Source organism: Patagioenas fasciata, chromosome 22 (assembly GCF_037038585.1).
Source record: "Patagioenas fasciata isolate bPatFas1 chromosome 22, bPatFas1.hap1, whole genome shotgun sequence".
Classification (NCBI taxonomy): Eukaryota; Metazoa; Chordata; class Aves; order Columbiformes; family Columbidae; genus Patagioenas; species Patagioenas fasciata.
Genome location: NC_092541.1, coordinates 7,598,629 through 7,617,001, shown reverse-complemented (window position 1 = coordinate 7,617,001; position 18,373 = coordinate 7,598,629). Strand labels below are relative to the sequence as shown.

The 18,373-nt window shown below is 67.7% G+C and overlaps 1 protein-coding gene across 1 annotated transcript in view; it reads right to left on the bottom strand.

The window, feature by feature from the left end:
* LOC139829646 (uncharacterized) overlaps positions 1 to 9,649 on the bottom strand; it is a 105,477-nt gene extending 95,828 nt beyond the window's left edge. Inside the window, exon 1 of the mRNA XM_071818118.1 lies at positions 9,641 to 9,649. Within this exon, the coding sequence (XP_071674219.1) occupies positions 9,641 to 9,649 (9 nt within the window). The remainder of the gene's footprint in view (positions 1 to 9,640) is intronic.
* Positions 9,650 to 18,373: the final 8,724 nt, after the last annotated feature.

The following is an 18,373-nucleotide window of genomic DNA, read 5'->3' as shown; positions in this document are numbered from 1 at the left end:
GCCCGACAGGGCGCGAGCAAACCCGACAGGGGCTGACAAGGCCCGACAGGGCCTGAGCAAACCCGACAGGACCCGCCAAAGCCTGATAGAGTCCGATGGAGCCCGACAGGGCCCGAGCAAACCCGACAGGGCGCGACGGAGCCTGACAGGGCCCAAGCAAACCCGACAGGGTTCGACGGAGCCCGACAGGGCCCGAGCAAACCCGACAGGGTCCGACGAAGCCTGACAGGGCTTCAGCAAACCCGACAGGGCCCGAGCAAATCCGACAGGGCCCGACGGAGCCCGACAGGGCCCGAGGAAACCAGACAGGGCCCGACAGAGCCCGACAGGGCCCGAGCAAACCCGACAGGGCCCAAGCAAACCCGACAGGGTTCGACAAAGCCTGACAGGGCTTGATGGAGCCCGACAGGGCCCGAGGAAACCCGACAGGGCCCGACGGAGCCTGACAGAGCCCGAGCAAACCCGAAAGGGCCCGACGAAGCCTTACAGGGCTCGATGGAGCCCGACAGGGCCCGAGGAAACCCGACAGGGCCTGACGGAGCCCGACAAGGCCCGAGCAAACCCGAAAGGGCCCGACAAAGCCTGACAGGGCTCGATGGAGCCCGACAGGGCCCGAGCAAACCCGAAAGGGCCCGACGAAGCCTGAAAGGGCTCGATGGAGCCCGACAGGGCCCGAGGAAACCCGACAGGGCCCGACGGAGCCCGATAAGGCCCGAGCAAACCCGACAGGGCCCGATGGAGCCTGACAGGTCTCGAGCAAACCCGACAGTGTCCAACGAAGCCTGACAGGGCTTAAGCAAACCCGACATGGCCCGAGCAAACCCGACAGGGCCTGACGGAGCCTGACAGGGGCCGGGCAAACCCGACAGGGCACGCTGGAGCCCGACAGAGCCCGAGCAAACCCGACAGGGCCCGACAAGGCCCGACAGGGCCCGAGCAAACCTGACACGTCCTGACAAAGCCTGACAGGGCCCGACGGAGCCCGGCAGGGCCCGAGCAAAACCGAAAGAGCCCGACAAAGCCTGACAGGGCTCAGTGGAGTCCGACAGGGCCCGAGGAAACCCGACAGGGCCCGACGGAACCCGACAGGGCCTGAACAAACCCGACAGGGCCCGAGCAAACCCGACAGGGCCCGACGGAGCCTGACAAGGCCCGAGAAAACCTGACAGGGCTCGACGGAGCCCGACAGGGCCCGAGCACACTTGAGAGGGTCCGACGAAGCCTGACAGGCCTTCAGAAAACCCGACAGGGCCCGAGCAAGCCGACAGGGCCCAACAGAGCCTGACAGGGCCAGAGGAAACCCGACAGGGCCCGAAGGAGCCCGACAGGGCCTGAGCAAATCCGACAGGGCCCGACGGAGCCCGACAGGGCCCGAGCAAACCCGAAAGGGCCCGACGGAGCCCGATAGGGCCCGAGCAAACCCGACAGGGCCTGATGGAGCCTGACAGGGCCCGGGCAAACTCGACAGGGCACGCTGGAGCCCGACAGAGCCCAAGCAAACCCGACAGGGCCCGACAAGGCCCGACAGGGCCCGAGCAAACCTGACAGGACCTGACAAAGCCTGACAGGGCCCGACGGAGCCTGACAGGGCCTGAGCAAACTTGAAAGAGCCCGACGGAGCCTGACAGGGCTCGATAGAGTCCGACAGGGCCCGAGGAAACCCGACAGGGCCCGACGGAACCCGAGAGGGCCCGATGGAACCCGAGAGGGCCCGAGGGAATCCGACAGGGCCCGACGGAGCCTGACAGGGCCCGAGCAAACCCGACAGGGCCCGACAGAGCCCGACAGGACCCGAGCAAACCCGACAGGGCCCGAGCAAACCCGACAGGGTTCGACAAAGCCTGACAGGGCTCGATGGAGCCCGACAGGGCCCGAGGAAACCCGACAGGGCCCGACGGAGCCTGACAGGGCCCGAGCAAACCCGACAGGGCCCGAGCAAACCTGACAGGGCACGAAGGAGCCCGACAGGGCGCGAGCAAACCCGACAAGGCCCAACGGATCCCGACAGGGCCTGAGAAAACCTGACAGGGCCCGACGGAGCCCGACAGGGCACGAGCAAACCTGACAGGGCCTGACAGAGCCTGACAGGGCCCGAGCAAACCCGACAGGGCCCGAGCGAATCTGACAGGGCCCGACGGAGCCCGACAGGACGCGGGCAAACCCGACAGGTCCCGAGCAAACCAGACAGGGCCAGACAAGGCCCGACAGGGCCCGAGCAAACCTGACAGGGCCTGACGGAGCCCGACAGGGCTCGAGCAAACCCGATAGGGCCTTACGGAGCCTGACAAGGCCCGAGCAAACCTGACAGGGCCCGAGAGAACCTGACAGGGCCCGACGGAGCCCGACAGGGCGCGAGCAAACCCGACAGGAGCTGACAAGGCCCGACAGGGCCTGAGCAAACCCGACAAGACCCGCCAAAGCCTGATAGAGTCCGATGGAGCCCGACAGGTCTCGAGCAAACCCGACAGTGTCCAACGAAGCCTGACAGGGCTTAAGCAAACCCGACATGGCCCGAGCAAACCCGACAGGGCCTGACGGAGCCTGACAGGGGCCGGGCAAACCCGACAGGGCACGCTGGAGCCCGACAGAGCCCGAGCAAACCCGACAGGGCCCGACAAGGCCCGACAGGGCCCGAGCAAACCTGACACGTCCTGACAAAGCCTGACAGGGCCCGACGGAGCCCGGCAGGGCCCGAGCAAAACCGAAAGAGCCCGACAAAGCCTGACAGGGCTCAGTGGAGTCCGACAGGGCCCGAGGAAACCCGACAGGGCCCGACGGAACCCGACAGGGCCTGAACAAACCCGACAGGGCCCGATCAAACCCGACAGGGCCCGACGGAGCCTGACAAGGCCCGAGAAAACCTGACAGGGCTCGACGGAGCCCGACAGGGCCCGAGCACACTTGACAGGGTCCGACGAAGCCTGACAGGCCTTCAGAAAACCCGACAGGGCCCGAGCAAACCGACAGGGCCCAACAGAGCCTGACAGGGCCCGAGGAAACCCGACAGGGCCTGACGGAGCCCGACAGGGCCCGAGCAAACCCGAAAGGGCCCGACGAAGCCTGACAGGGCTCGACGGAGCCCGACAGGGCTCGAGCAAACCCGAAAGGGCCCGACGGAGCCTGACAGGGCTCGATGGAGCCCGACAGGGCCCGAGGAAACCCGACAGGGCCTGATTGAGCCCGATAGGGCCCGAGCAAACCCGACAGGGCCTGACGGAGCCTGACAGGGCCCGGGCAAACCCGACAGGGCACGCTGGAGCCCGACAGAGCCCGAGCAAACCCGACAGGGCCCGACAAGGCCCGACAGGGCCTGAGCAAACCTGACACGTCCTGACAAAGCCTGACAGGGCCTGACGGAGCCCGGCAGGGCCCGAGCAAACCCGAAAGAGCCCGACGGAGCCTGACAGGGCTCAGTGGAGTCCGACAGGGCCCGAGCAAACCCGACAGGGCCTGATGGAGCCTGACAGGGCCCGAGCAAACCCGACAGGGCCCGAGCGAATCTGACAGGGCCCGACGGAGCCCGACAGTACGCGGGCAAACCCGACAGGTCCCGAGCAAACCCGACAGGGCCAGACAAGGCCCGACAGGGCCCGAGCAAACCTGACAGGGCCTGACGGAGCCCGACAGGGCTCGAGCAAACTCGATAGGGCCTGACGGAGCCTGACAGGGCCCGAGCAAACCTGACAGGGCCCGAGAGAACCTGACAGGGCCCGACGCAGCCCGACAGGGCGCGAGCAAACCCGACAGGGGCTGACAAGGCCCGACAGGGCCTGAGCAAACCCGACAGGACCCGCCAAAGCCTGATAGAGTCCGATGGAGCCCGACAGGGCCCGAGCAAACCCGACAGGGCGCGACGGAGCCTGACAGGGCCCGAGCAAACCCGACAGGGTTCGACGGAGCCCGACAGGGCCCGAGCAAACCCGACAGGGTCCGACGAAGCCTGACAGGGCTTCAGCAAACCCGACAGGGCCCGAGCAAATCCGACAGGGCCCGACGGAGCCCGACAGGGCCCGAGGAAACCAGACAGGGCCCGACAGAGCCCGACAGGGCCCGAGCAAACCCGACAGGGCCCAAGCAAACCCGACAGGGTTCGACAAAGCCTGACAGGGCTTGATGGAGCCCGACAGGGCCCGAGGAAACCCGACAGGGCCCGACGGAGCCTGACAGAGCCCGAGCAAACCCGAAAGGGCCCGACGAAGCCTGACAGGGCTCGATGGAGCCCGACAGGGCCCGAGGAAACCCGACAGGGCCTGACGGAGCCCGACAAGGCCCGAGCAAACCCGAAAGGGCCCGACAAAGCCTGACAGGGCTCGATGGAGCCCGACAGGGCCCGAGCAAACTCGAAAGGGCCCTGAGAAGCCTGACAGGGCTCGATGGAGCCCGACAGGGCCCGAGGAAACCCGACAGGGCCCGACGGAGCCCGATAAGGCCCGAGCAAACCCGACAGGGCCCGATGGAGCCCGACAGGTCTCGAGCAAACCCGACAGTGTCCAACGAAGCCTGACAGGGCTTAAGCAAACCCGACATGGCCCGAGCAAACCCGACAGGGCCTGACGGAGCCTGACAGGGGCCGGGCAAACCCGACAGGGCACGCTGGAGCCCGACAGAGCCCGAGCAAACCCGACAGAGCCCGACAAGGCCCGACAGGGCCCGAGCAAACCTGACACGTCCTGACAAAGCCTGACAGGGCCCGACGGAGCCCGGCAGGGCCCGAGCAAAACCGAAAGAGCCCGACAAAGCCTGACAGGGCTCAGTGGAGTCCGACAGGGCCCGAGGAAACCCGACAGGGCCCGACGGAACCCGACAGGGCCTGAACAAACCCGACAGGGCCCGAGCAAACCCGACAGGGCCCGACGGAGCCTGACAAGGCCCGAGAAAACCTGACAGGGCTCGACGGAGCCCGACAGGGCCCGAGCACACTTGAGAGGGTCCGACGAAGCCTGACAGGCCTTCAGAAAACCCGACAGGGCCCGAGCAAGCCGACAGGGCCCAACAGAGCCTGACAGGGCCAGAGGAAACCCGACAGGGCCCGAAGGAGCCCGACAGGGCCTGAGCAAATCCAACAGGGCCCGACGGAGCCCGACAGGGCCCGAGCAAACCCGAAAGGGCCCGACGGAGCCCGATAGGGCCCGAGCAAACCCGACAGGGCCTGATGGAGCCTGACAGGGCCCGGGCAAACTCGACAGGGCACGCTGGAGCCCGACAGAGCCCAAGCAAACCCGACAGGGCCCGACAAGGCCCGACAGGGCCCGAGCAAACCTGACAGGACCTGACAAAGCCTGACAGGGCCCGACGGAGCCTGACAGGGCCTGAGCAAACTTGAAAGAGCCCGACGGAGCCTGACAGGGCTCGATAGAGTCCGACAGGGCCCGAGGAAACCCGACAGGGCCCGACGGAACCCGAGAGGGCCCGAGGGAATCCGACAGGGCCCGACGGAGCCTGACAGGGCCCGAGCAAACCCGACAGGGCCCGACAGAGCCCGACAGGACCCGAGCAAACCCGACAGGGCCCGAGCAAACCCGACAGGGTTCGACAAAGCCTGACAGGGCTCGATGGAGCCCGACAGGGCCCGAGGAAACCCGACAGGGCCCGACGGAGCCTGACAGGGCCCGAGCAAACCCGACAGGGCCCGAGCAAACCTGACAGGGCACGAAGGAGCCCGACAGGGCCCGAGCAAACCCGACAAGGCCCAACGGATCCCGACAGGGCCTGAGAAAACCTGACAGGGTTCGACGGAGCCCGACAGGGCACGAGCAAACCCGACAGGGCCTGACAGAGCCTGACAGGGCCCGAGCAAACCCGACAGGGCCCGAGCGAATCTGACAGGGCCCGACGGAGCCCGACAGGACGCGGGCAAACCCGACAGGTCCCGAGCAAACCCGACAGGGCCAGACAAGGCCCGACAGGGCCCGAGCAAACCTGACAGGGCCTGACGGAGCCCGACAGGGCTTGAGCAAACCCGATAGGGCCTGACGGAGCCTGACAGGGCCCGAGCAAACCTGACAGGGCCCGACGGAGCCCGACAGGGCGCGAGCAAACCCGACAGGAGCTGACAAGGCCCGACAGGGCCTGAGCAAACCCGACAAGACCCGCCAAAGCCTGATAGAGTCCGATGGAGCCCGACAGGGCCCGAGCAAACCCGACAGGGCCCGAGCAAACCTGACAGGGCTCGATGGAGCCCGACAGGGCCCGAGGAAACCCGACAGGGCGCGACGGAGCCTGACAGGGCCCGAGCAAACCCGACAGGGTTCGACGGAGCCCGACAGGGCCCGAGCAAACCCGACAGGGTCCGACGAAGCCTGACAGGGCTTCAGCAAACCCGACAGGGCCCGAGCAAATCCGACAGTGCCCGACGGAGCCCGACAATGCCCGAGGAAACCAGACAGGGCCCGACAGAGCCCGACAGGGCCCGAGCAAACCCGACAGGGCCCAAGCAAACCTGACAGGGTTCGACAAAGCCTGACAGGGCTTGATGGAGCCCGACAGGGCCCGAGGAAACCCGACAGGGCCCGACGGAGCCTGACAGAGCCCGAGCAAACCTGAAAGGGCCCGACGAAGCCTGACAGGGCTCGATGGAGCCCGACAGGGCCCGAGGAAACCCGACAGGGCCTGACGGAGCCCGACAGGGCCCGAGCAAACCCGAAAGGGCCCGACAAAGCCTGACAGGGCTCGATGGAGCCCGACAGGGCCCGAGGAAACCCGACAGGGCCCGATGGAGCCCGATAAGGCCCGAGCAAACCCGACAGGGCCCGATAGAGCCCGACAGGGCTCGAGCAAACCCGACAGTGTCCAACGAAGCCTGACAGGGCTTCAGCAAACCCGACATGGCCCGAGCAAACCCGACAGGGCCCGACGAAGCCCAACAGAGCCCGAGGAAACCAGACAGGGCCCGACGGAGCCCGACAGGGCCCGAGCAAACCCGACAGGGCCCGACGGAGCCCGACAGGGCTCGAGCAAACCCGAAAGGGCCCGATGGAGCCTGACAGGGCTCGATGGAGCCCGACAGGGCCCGAGGAAACCCGACAGGGCCTGATTGAGCCCGATAGGGCCCGAGCAAACCCGACAGGGCCTGACGGAGCCTGACAGGGCCCGGGCAAACCCGACAGGGCACGCTGGAGCCCGACAGAGCCCGAGCAAACCCGACAGGGCCCGACAAGGCCCGACAGGGCCCGAGCAAACCTGACACGTCCTGACAAAGCCTGACAGGGCCTGACGGAGCCCGGCAGGGCCCGAGCAAACCCGAAAGAGCCCGACGGAGCCTGACAGGGCTCAGTGGAGTCCGACAGGGCCCGAGCAAACCCGACAGGGCCTGATGGTGCCTGACAGGGCCCGAGCAAACCCGACAGAGCCCGAGCGAATCTGACAGGGCCCGACGGAGCCCGACAGGACGCGGGCAAACCCGACAGGGCCCGAGCAAACCCGACAGGGCCAGACAAGGCCCGACAGGGCCCGAGCAAACCTGACAGGGCCTGACGGAGCCCGACAGGGCTCGAGCAAACCCGATAGGGCCTGACGGAGCCTGACAGGGCCCGAGCAAACCTGACAGGGCCCGAGAGAACCTGACAGGGCCCGACGGAGCCCGACAGGGCGCGAGCAAACCCGACAGGGGCTGACAAGGCCCGACAGGGCCTGAGCAAACCCGACAGGACCCGCCAAAGCCTGATAGAGTCCGATGGAGCCCGACAGGGCCCGAGCAAACCCGACAGGGCCCGAGCAAACCTGACAGGGCTCGATGGAGCCCGACAGGGCCCGAGGAAACCCGACAGGGCGCGACGGAGCCTGACAGGGCTTGAGCAAACCCGACAGGGTTCGACGGAGCCCGACAGGGCCCGAGCAAACCCGACAGGGTCCGACGAAGCCTGACAGGGCTTCAGCAAACCCGACAGGGCCCGAGCAAATCCGACAGGGCCCGACGGAGCCCGACAGGGCCCGAGGAAACCAGACAGGGCCCGACAGAGCCCGACAGGGCCCGAGCAAACCCGACAGGGCCCAAGCAAACCCGACAGGGTTCGACAAAGCCTGACAGGGCTTGATGGAGCCCGACAGGGCCCGAGAAAACCCGACAGGGCCCGACGGAGCCTGACAGAGCCCGAGCAAACCCGAAAGGGCCCGACGAAGCCTGACAGGGCTCGATGGAGCCCGACAGGGCCCGAGGAAACCCGACAGGGCCTGACGGAGCCTGACAGGGCCCGAGCAAACCCGAAAGGGCCCGACGAAGCCTGACAGGGCTCGATGGAGCCCGACAGGGCCCGAGCAAACCCGAAAGGGCCCGACGAAGCCTGACAGGGCTCGATGGAGCCCGACAGGGCCCGAGGAAACCCGACAGGGCCCGACGGAGCCCGATAAGGCCCGAGCAAACCCGACAGGGCCCGATGGAGCCCGACAGGGCTCGAGCAAACCCGACAGTGTCCAACGAAGCCTGACAGGGCTTAAGCAAACCCGACATGGCCCGAGCAAACCCGACAGGGCCTGACGGAGCCTGACAGGGGCCGGGCAAACCCGACAGGGCACGCTGGAGCCCGACAGAGCCCGAGCAAACCCGACAGGGCCCGACAAGGCCCGACAGGGCCCGAGCAAACCTGACACGTCCTGACAAAGTCTGACAGGGCCCGACGGAGCCCGGCAGGGCCCGAGCAAAACCGAAAGAGCCCGACAAAGCCTGACAGGGCTCAGTGGAGTCGGACAGGGCCCGAGGAAACCCGACAGGGCCCGACGGAACCCGACAGGGCCTGAACAAACCCGACAGGGCCCGAGCAAACCCGACAGGGCCCGACGGAGCCTGACAAGGCCCGAGAAAACCTGACAGGGCTCGACAGAGCCCGACAGGGCCCGAGCACACTTGACAGGGTCCGACGAAGCCTGACAGGCCTTCAGAAAACCCGACAGGGCCCGAGCAAACCGACAGGGCCCAACAGAGCCTGACAGGGCCAGAGGAAACCCGACAGGGTTCGAAGGAGCCCGACAGGGCCTGAGCAAATCCGACAGGGCCCGACGGAGCCCGACAGGGCCCGAGAAAACCCGAAAGGGCCCGACGGAGCCCGATAGGGCCCGAGCAAACCCGACAGGGCCTGATGGAGCCTGACAGGGCCCGGGCAAACTCGACAGGGCACGCTGGAGCCCGACAGAGCCCAAGCAGACCCGACAGGGCCCGACAAGGCCTGACAGGGCCCGAGCAAACCTGACAGGACCTGACAAAGCCTGACAGGGCTCGACGGAGCCTGACAGGGCCTGAGCAAACTTGAAAGAGCCCGACAAAGCCTGACAGGGCTCGATAGAGTCCGTCAGGCCCTGTCGGGTTTGCTCGGGCCCTACGGGCTCCGTCGAGCCCTGTCGGGTTTGCTCGGGCCTTGTCAGGCTCCGTCGGGCCCTGTCGGGTTTCCTCGGGCCCTGTCGGGCTCCATCAAGCCCTGTCAGGCTTTGTCGAACCCTGTAGGGTTTGCTCGGGCCCTGTCGGGTTTGCTCGGGCCCTGTCGGGCTCTGTCGGGCCCTGTCTGGTTTCCTCGGGCCCTGTCGGGCTCCGTCGGGCCCTGTCGGGTTTGCTCGGACCCTGTCGGGTTTGCTGAAGCCCTGTCAGGCTTCGTCGGACCCTGTCGGGTTTGCTCGGGCCCAGTCGGGCTCCGTCGAACCCTGTCGGGTTTGCTCGGGACATGTCAAACTCCGTCGCACCCTGTCGGGTTACCTCGGGCCCTGTCGGGCTCCATCGGACCCTATCAGGCTTTGTCGGGTCCTGTCGGGTTTGCTCAGGCCCTGTCGGGCCTTGTCAGCCCCTGTCGGGTTTGCTCGCGCCCTGTCGGGCTCCGTCGGGCCCTGTCAGGCTTTGTCGAACCCTGTCGGGTTTGCTCAGGCCCTGTCGGGTTTGCTCGGGCCCTGTCGGGCTCCGTTGGGCCCTGTTGGTTTGCTCGGGCCTTGTCGGGTTTTCTGAAGCCCTGTCAGGCTTCGTCGGACCCTGTCGAGTGTGCTCGGGCCCTGTCGGGCTCCGTCGAGCCCTGTCAGGTTTTCTCGGGCCTTGTCAGGCTCCGTCGGGCCCTGTCGGGTTTCCTCGGGCCCTGTCGGGTTTGCTCAGGCCCTGTCGGATTCCGTCGAGCCCTGTCGGGTTGCCTAGGACCCTGTCGGACTCCACTGAGCCCTGTCAGGCTCCGTCGGGTCTTTCGGGTTTGCTCGGGCCCTGGCGGGCTCCGTCGGGCCCTGTCAGGCTTTGTCAGGACGTGTCAGGTTTGCTCGGGCCCTGTCGGGCCTTGTCGGGCCCTGTCGGGTTTGCTCGGGCTCTGTCGGGCTCCAGCGTGCCCTGTCGGGTTTACCCGGGCCCTGTTAGGCTCCGTCAGGCCCTGTCGGGTTTGCTCGGGCCCTATCGGGCTCAATCAGGCCCTATCGGGTTTCCTCGGGCCCTGTCGGGCTCCATCAAGCCCTGTCAGGCTCCGTCGGGCCCTTTCGGGTTTGCTCAGGCCCTGTCCGTCTCCGTCGGGCCCTGTCGGGTTTTCTCGAGCCTTGTCGGGCTCCGTCGGGCCCTGTCTGGTTTCCTCGGGCTCTGTCGGGCTCCGTCGGCCCTGTCGGGTTTGCTCGGGCCATGTCGGGTTTACTGAAGCCCTGTCAGGCTTCGTCGGACCCTGTCGGGTTTGCTCGAGCCCTGTCGGCCTCCATCGGGCCCTGTCAGGTTTGCTCGGGCCCTATCGGGCTCTGTCGGGCCCTGTCGGGTTTGCTCGGGCCCTGTCGGGCTCCGTCAGGCCCTGTCGGGTTTGCTCGGGCTCTGTCAGGCTCCGTCGGGCCCTCTCGGGTTTCCTCGGGCCCTGTCGGGCTCCATCAAGCCCTGTCAGGCTTTGTCGAAACCTGTCGGGTTTCCTCGGGCCCTGTCGGGCTCCATCAAGCCCTGTCAGGCTTTGTCGAACCCTGTCGGGTTTGCTCGGGCACTGTCGGGTTTGCTCGGGCCCTGTCGGGCTCTGTCGGGCCCTGTCTGGTTTCCTCGGGCCCTGTCGGGCTCCGTCGGACCCTGTCGGGTTTGCTCGGGTCCTGTCGGGTTTGCTCAGGCCCTGTCGGGTTTGCTGAAGCCCTTTCAGGCTTCGTCGGACCCTGTCAGGTTTGCTCGGGCCCTGTCGGGCTCCGTCGAACCCTGTCGGGTTTGCTCGGGCCCTGTCGGGCTCGATCGAGCCCTGTCAGGTTTGCTCGGGCCCTGTCGGGTTTGCTCGGGCCCTGTCGGGCTCCATCGGACCCTATCAGGCTTTGGCGGGTCCTGTCAGGTTTGCTCAGCCCCTGTCGGGCCTTGTCAGCCCCTGTCAGGTTTGCTCGCGCCCTCTCGGGCTCCGTCGGGCCCTGTCAGGTTCTCTCGGGCCCTGTCAGTTTTGCTCGGGCCCTGTCAGGCTCCGTCAGGCCCTATCGGGTTTGCTCGAGCCCTGTCGGGCTCCGTCAGGCCCTGTCAGGTTTGCTCGGGCCCTGTCGGGCCTTGTCAGGCCCTGTCGGGTTTGCCCGCGTCCTGTCGGGCTCCGTCGGGCCCAGTCAGATTCGCTCGGGCCCTGTCGGGTTTGCTCGGGCCGTGTCAGGCTCCGTCAGGCCCTGTCGGGTTTGCTTGTGCCCTGTCGGGCTCCGTCGGGCCCTGTCAGGTTTGCTCAGGCCCTGTCGGGATCCGTTGGGCCTTGTCGGGTTTGCTCGGGCCCTATCGGGCTCAATCAGGCCCTGTCAGGTTTGCTCGGGCCCTGTCGGGTTTGCTCGGGCCCTGTAAGGCTCCGTCGAGCCCTGTCGGGTTTGCTCGGGCCCTGTCAGGCTCCGTCGGGCCCTGTCGGGTTTCCTCGGGCCCTGTCGGGCTCCATCGAGCCCTGTCAGGCTTTGTCGAACCCTGTCGGGTTTGCTCGGGCCCTGTCGGGTTGGCTCGGGTCCTGTCGGGCTCTGTCGGGCCCTGTCGGGTTTGCTCGGGCCCTGTCAGGCTCCGTCAGGCCCTGTCGGATTTCCTCGGGCCCTCTCGGGTTCCGTCGGGCCCTCTCGGGTTCCGTCGGGCCCTGTCAGGTTTGCTCGGGCCCTGTCGGGCCTTGTCGGGCCCTGTTGGGTTTGCTCGGGCTCTGTTGGGCTCCAGCGTGCCCTATCGGGTTTGCCCGGACCCTGTCGGGCTCCATCAGGCCCTGTCGGGTTTGCTCGGGCCCTGTAGGGCTCTGTCGGGCCCTGTCTGGTTTCCTCGGGCCCTGTCGGGCTCCGTCGGGCCCTGTCGGGTTTGCTCGGGCCCTGTCGGGTTTGCTGAAGCCCTGTCAGGCTTCGTCGGACCCTGTCGGGTTTGCTCGGGCCCTGTCGGGCTCCGTCGAACCCTGTCGGGTTTGCTCGGGCCCTGTCAAACTCCGTCGCGCCCTGTCGGTTTACCTCGGGCCCTGTCGGGCTCCATCGGACCCTATCAGGCTTTGTCGGGTCCTGTCGGGTTTGCTCAGGCCCTGTCGGGCCTTGTCAGCCCCTGTCGGGTTTGCTCGCGCCCTGTCGGGCTCCGTCGGGCCCTGTCAGGTTCTCTCGGGCCCTGTCAGGTTTGCTCGGGCCCTGTCAGGCTCCGTCAGGCCCTATCGGGTTTGCTCGACCCCTGTCGGGCTCCGTCAGGCCCTGTCAGGTTTGCTTGGGCCCTGTCAGGCTCCGTCGGGCCCTTTCGGATTCCCTCGGGCCCTCTCGGGTTCTGTCGGGCCCTCTCGGGTTTGCTCGGGCCCTGTCGGGTTTCCTTGGGCCCTGTCGGACTCTATCGAGCCCTGTCAGGCTCCGTCGGGCTCTTTCGGGTTTGCTCAAGCCCTGTCGGGCTCCGTCGGCCCCTGTCAGGCTTTGTCAGGTCCTGTCAGGTTTTCTCGGGCCGTGTCGGGCCTTGTCGGGCCATGTCGGGTTTGCTCGGGCTCTGTCGGGCTCCAGCGTGCCCTGTCGGGTTTGCCCGGGCCCTATCGGGCTCCGTGGGGCCCTGTCGGGTTTCCTCGGGCCCTGTCGGGCTCCATCGAGCACTGTCAGGCTCTGTCGGGCCCTTTCGGGTTTGCTCGGGCCCTGTCGGGCTCCGTCGGGCCCTGTCGGATTTGCTCAGGCCCTGTCGGGTTTGCTCGAGCCCTGTCGGGCTCCATCGGGTCCTGTCGGGTTTCCTCGGGCCCTATCGGGCTCCGTCGGGCCCTGTCGGGTTTCCTCGGGCCCTGTCGGGCTCCATCGAGCCCTGTCAGGCTCCGTCGGGCCCTTACGGGTTTGCTCGGGCCCTGTCGGGCTCCGTCGGGCAACGTCGGGTTTGCTCGGGCCCTGTCGGGTTTGCTCGGGCCCTGTCAGGCTTTGTCAAGCCCTGTCGGGTTTGCTAGGGCCCTGTCGGGCTCCGTCGGGCCCTGTCTGGTTTCCTCAGGCCCTGTCGGGCTCCGTCGGGCCCTGTCGGGTTTGCTCAGGCCCTGTCGGGTTTGCTAGGGCCCTGTCGGGCTCCGTCGGGCGCTGTCTGGTTTCCTCAGGCCCTGTCGGGCTCCGTCGAGCCCTGTCGGGTTTGCTCGGGCCCTGTCAGGCTCCGTCGCGCCCTGTCGGGTTTCCTCGGGCCCTGTCGGGCTCCATCGAGCCCTGTCGGGTTTGCTCGGGCCCTGTCGGGCTCCATCGGACCCTGTCAGGCTTTGTCGGGTCCTGTTGGGTTTGCTCAGGCCCCGTCGGGCCTTGTCAGGCCCTGTCGGGTTTGCTCGGGCCCTGTCGGGTTTGCCCGCGTCCTGTCGGGCTCCGTCGGGCCCTGTCAGGTTTGCTCAGGCCCTGTCGGGATCCGTTGGGCCCTGTCGGGTTTGCTCGGGCCCTGTCGGGCTACTTCGTGCCCTGTCAGGTTTGCTCGGGCCCTGTCGGGTTTGCTCGGGCCCTGTCAAGCTCCGTCGAGCTTTGTCAGGTTTGCTCGGGCCCTGTCGGGTTTGCTCGGGCCCTGTAAGGCTCCGTCGAGCCCTGTCGGGTTTGCTCGGGCCCTGTCAGGCTCCGTCGGGCCCTGTCGGGTTTCCTCGGGCCCTGTCGGGATCCATCGAGCCCTGTCATGCTTTGTCGAACCCTGTCGGGTTTGCTCGGGCCCTGTCGGGTTTGCTCGGGTCCTGTCGGCCTCTGTCGGGCCCTGTCGGGTTTGCTCGGGCCCTGTCAGGCTCCGTCGGGCCCTGTCGGATTTCCTCGGGCCCTGTCGGGTTTTGTCGGGCCCTGTCGGGCTCCATCGGACCCTGTCAGGCTTTGTCAGGTCCTGTCAGGTTTGCTCGGGCCCTGTCGGGCCTTGTCGGGCCCTGTCGGGTTTGCTCGGGCTCTGTCGGGCTCCAGCGTGCCCTGTCGGGTTTGCCTGGGCTCTGTCAGGCTCCATCAGGCCCTGTCGGGTTTGCTCGGGCCCTATCGGGTTCAATCAGGCCCTGTCGGGTTTCCTCGGGCCCTGTCGGGCTCCATCGAGCCCTGTCAGGCTCCGTCGGGCTCTCTCGGGTTTGCTCAAGCCCTGTCGGGCTCCGTCGGGCCCTGTCAGGCTTTGTCAGGTCGTGTCAGGTTTGCTCGGGCCCTGTCGGGCCTTGTCGGGCCCTGTCGGGTTTGCTCGGGCTCTGTCGGGCTCCAGCGTGCCCTGTCGGGTTTGCTCGCGCCCTGTCGGGCTCCGTCAGGCCCTGTCGGGTTTGCTCGGGCCCTATCGGGCTCGTGGGGCCTTGTCGGGTTTCCTCGGGCCCTGTCGGGCTCCATCGAGCCCTGTCAGGCTCCGTCGGGCCCTTTCGGGTTTGCTCGGGCCCTGTCGGGCTCCGTCGGGCCCTGTCGGATTTGCTCAGGCCCTGTCGGGTTTGTTCGAGCCCTGTCGGGCTCCATCGGGCCCTGTCGGGTTTGCTCGGGCCCTGTCGGGCTCCGTCGGGCCCTGTCGGGTTTCCTCGGGCCCTGTCGGGCTCCATCGAGCCCTGTCAGGCTTCGTCGGGCCCTTTCAGGTTTGCTCGGGCCCTGTCGGGCTCCGTCAGGCCCTGTCAGGTTTGCTTGGGCCCTGTCAGACTCCGTCGGGCCCTGTCGGATTCCCTCGGGCCCTCTCGGGTTCCGTCGGGCCCTCTCGGGTTTGCTCGGGCCCTGTCGGGTTTCCTTGGGCCCTGTCGGACTCTATCGAGCCCTGTCAGGCTCCGTCGGGCTCTTTCGGGTTTGCTCAAGCCCTGTCGGGCTCCGTCGGCCCCTGTCAGGCTTTGTCAGGTCCTGTCAGGTTTGCTCGGGCCGTGTCGGGCCTTGTCGGGCCATGTCGGGTTTGCTCGGGCTCTGTCGGGCTCCAGCGTGCCCTGTCGGGTTTGCCCGGGCCCTATCGGGCTCCGTGGGGCCCTGTCGGGTTTCCTCGGGCCCTGTCGGGCTCCATCGAGCACTGTCAGGCTCTGTCGGGCCCTTTCGGGTTTGCTCGGGCCCTGTCGGGCTCCGTCGGGCCCTGTCGGATTTGCTCAGGCCCTGTCGGGTTTGCTCGAGCCCTGTCGGGCTCCATCGGGTCCTGTCGGGTTTCCTCGGGCCCTATCGGGCTCCGTCGGGCCCTGTCGGGTTTCCTCGGGCCCTGTCGGGCTCCATCGAGCCCTGTCAGGCTCCGTCGGGCCCTTACGGGTTTGCTCGGGCCCTGTCGGGCTCCGTCGGGCCCTGTCGGGTTTGCTCGGGCCCTGTCGGGTTTGCTCGGGCCCTGTCAGGCTTTGTCAAGCCCTGTCGGGTTTGCTAGGGCCCTGTCGGGCTCCGTCGGGCCCTGTCTGGTTTCCTCAGGCCCTGTCGGGCTCCGTCGGGCCCTGTCGGGTTTGCTCAGGCCCTGTCGGGTTTGCTAGGGCCCTGTCGGGCTCCGTCGGGCGCTGTCTGGTTTCCTCAGGCCCTGTCGGGCTCCGTCGAGCCCTGTCGGGTTTGCTCGGGCCCTGTCAGGCTCCGTCGCGCCCTGTCGGGTTTCCTCGGGCCCTGTCGGGCTCCATCGAGCCCTGTCGGGTTTGCTCGGGCCCTGTCGGGCTCCATCAGACCCTGTCAGGCTTTGTCGGGTCCTGTTGGGTTTGCTCAGGCCCCGTCGGGCCTTGTCAGGCCCTGTCGGGTTTGCTCGGGCCCTGTCGGGTTTGCCCGCGTCCTGTCGGGCTCCGTCGGGCCCTGTCAGGTTTGCTCAGGCCCTGTCGGGATCCGTTGGGCCCTGTCGGGTTTGCTCGGGCCCTGTCGGGCTACTTCGTGCCCTGTCAGGTTTGCTCGGGCCCTGTCGGGTTTGCTCGGGCCCTGTCAAGCTCCGTCGAGCTTTGTCAGGTTTGCTCGGGCCCTGTCGGGTTTGCTCGGGCCCTGTAAGGCTCCGTCGAGCCCTGTCGGGTTTGCTCGGGCCCTGTCGGGATCCATCGAGCCCTGTCATGCTTTGTCGAACCCTGTCGGGTTTGCTCGGGCCCTGTCGGGTTTGCTCGGGTCCTGTCGGCCTCTGTCGGGCCCTGTCGGGTTTGCTCGGGCCCTGTCAGGCTCCGTCGGGCCCTGTCGGATTTCCTCGGGCCCTGTCGGGTTTTGTCGGGCCCTGTCGGGCTCCATCGGACCCTGTCAGGCTTTGTCAGGTCCTGTCAGGTTTGATCGGGCCCTGTCGGGCCTTGTCGGGCCCTGTCGGGTTTGCTCGGGCTCTGTCAGGCTCCAGCGTGCCCTGTCGGGTTTGCCTGGGCTCTGTCAGGCTCCATCAGGCCCTGTCGGGTTTGCTCGGGCCCTATCGGGTTCAATCAGGCCCTGTCGGGTTTCCTCGGGCCCTGTCGGGCTCCATCGAGCCCTGTCAGGCTCCGTCGGGCCCTGTCAGGCTTTGTCAGGTCGTGTCAGGTTTGCTCGGGCCCTGTCGGGCCTTGTCGGGCCCTGTCGGGTTTGCTCGGGCTCTGTCGGGCTCCAGCGTGCCCTGTCGGGTTTGCTCGCGCCCTGTCGGGCTCCGTCAGGCCCTGTCGGGTTTGCTCGGGCCCTATCGGGCTCGTGGGGCCTTGTCGGGTTTCCTCGGGCCCTGTCGGGCTCCATCGAGCCCTGTCAGGCTCCGTCGGGCCCTTTCGGGTTTGCTCGGGCCCTGTCGGGCTCCGTCGGGCCCTGTCGGATTTGCTCAGGCCCTGTCGGGTTTGTTCGAGCCCTGTCGAGCTCCATCGGGCCCTGTCGGGTTTGCTCGGGCCCTGTCGGGCTCCGTCGGGCCCTGTCGGGTTTCCTCGGGCCCTGTCGGGCTCCATCGAGCCCTGTCAGGCTTCGTCGGGCCCTTTCAGGTTTGCTCGGGCCCTGTCGGGCTCCGTCAGGCCCTGTCGGGTTTGCTCGGGCCCTATCGGGCTCCATCGGGCCCTGTCGGGTTTCCTTGGGCCCTGTCGGGCTCCATCGAGCCCTGTCAGGCTTTGTCGGGTCCTGTCGGGTTTGCTCGGGCCCTATCGGGCTCCGTCGAGCCCTGTCGGGTTTGCTCGGGCCTTGTCAGGCTCCGTCGGGCCCTGTCGGGTTTCCTCGGGCCCTGTCGGGCTCCATCAAGCCCTGTCAGGCTTTGTCGAACCCTGTAGGGTTTGCTCGGGCCCTGTCGGGTTTGCTCGGGCCCTGTCGGGTTTGCTCGGGCCCTGTAAGGCTCCGTCGAGCCCTGTCGGGTTTGCTCGGGCCCTGTCAGGCTCCGTCAGGCCCTGTCGGGTTTCCTCGGGCCCTGTCGGGCTCCATCGAGCCCTGTCAGGCTTTGTCGAACCCTGTCGGGTTTGCTCGGGCCCTGTCGGGTTGGCTCGGGTCCTGTCGGGCTCTGTCGGGCCCTGTCGGGTTTGCTCGGGCCCTGTCAGGCTCCGTCAGGCCCTGTCGGATTTCCTCGGGCCCTCTCGGGTTCCGTCGGGCCCTCTCGGGTTCCGTCGGGCCCTGTCAGGTTTGCTCGGGCCCTGTCGGGCCTTGTCGGGCCCTGTTGGGTTTGCTCGGGCTCTGTTGGGCTCCAGCGTGCCCTATCGGGTTTGCCCGGACCCTGTCGGGCTCCATCAGGCCCTGTCGGGTTTGCTCGGGCCCTGTAGGGCTCTGTCGGGCCCTGTCTGGTTTCCTCGGGCCCTGTCGGGCTCCGTCGGGCCCTGTCGGGTTTGCTCGGGCCCTGTCGGGTTTGCTGAAGCCCTGTCAGGCTTCGTCGGACCCTGTCGGGTTTGCTCGGGCCCTGTCGGGCTCCGTCGAACCCTGTCGGGTTTGCTCGGGCCCTGTCAAACTCCGTCGCGCCCTGTCGGTTTACCTCGGGCCCTGTCGGGCTCCATCGGACCCTATCAGGCTTTGTCGGGTCCTGTCGGGTTTGCTCAGGCCCTGTCGGGCCTTGTCAGCCCCTGTCGGGTTTGCTCGCGCCCTGTCGGGCTCCGTCGGGCCCTGTCAGGTTCTCTCGGGCCCTGTCAGGTTTGCTCGGGCCCTGTCAGGCTCCGTCAGGCCCTATCGGGTTTGCTCGACCCCTGTCGGGCTCCGTCAGGCCCTGTCAGGTTTGCTTGGGCCCTGTCAGGCTCCGTCGGGCCCTTTCGGATTC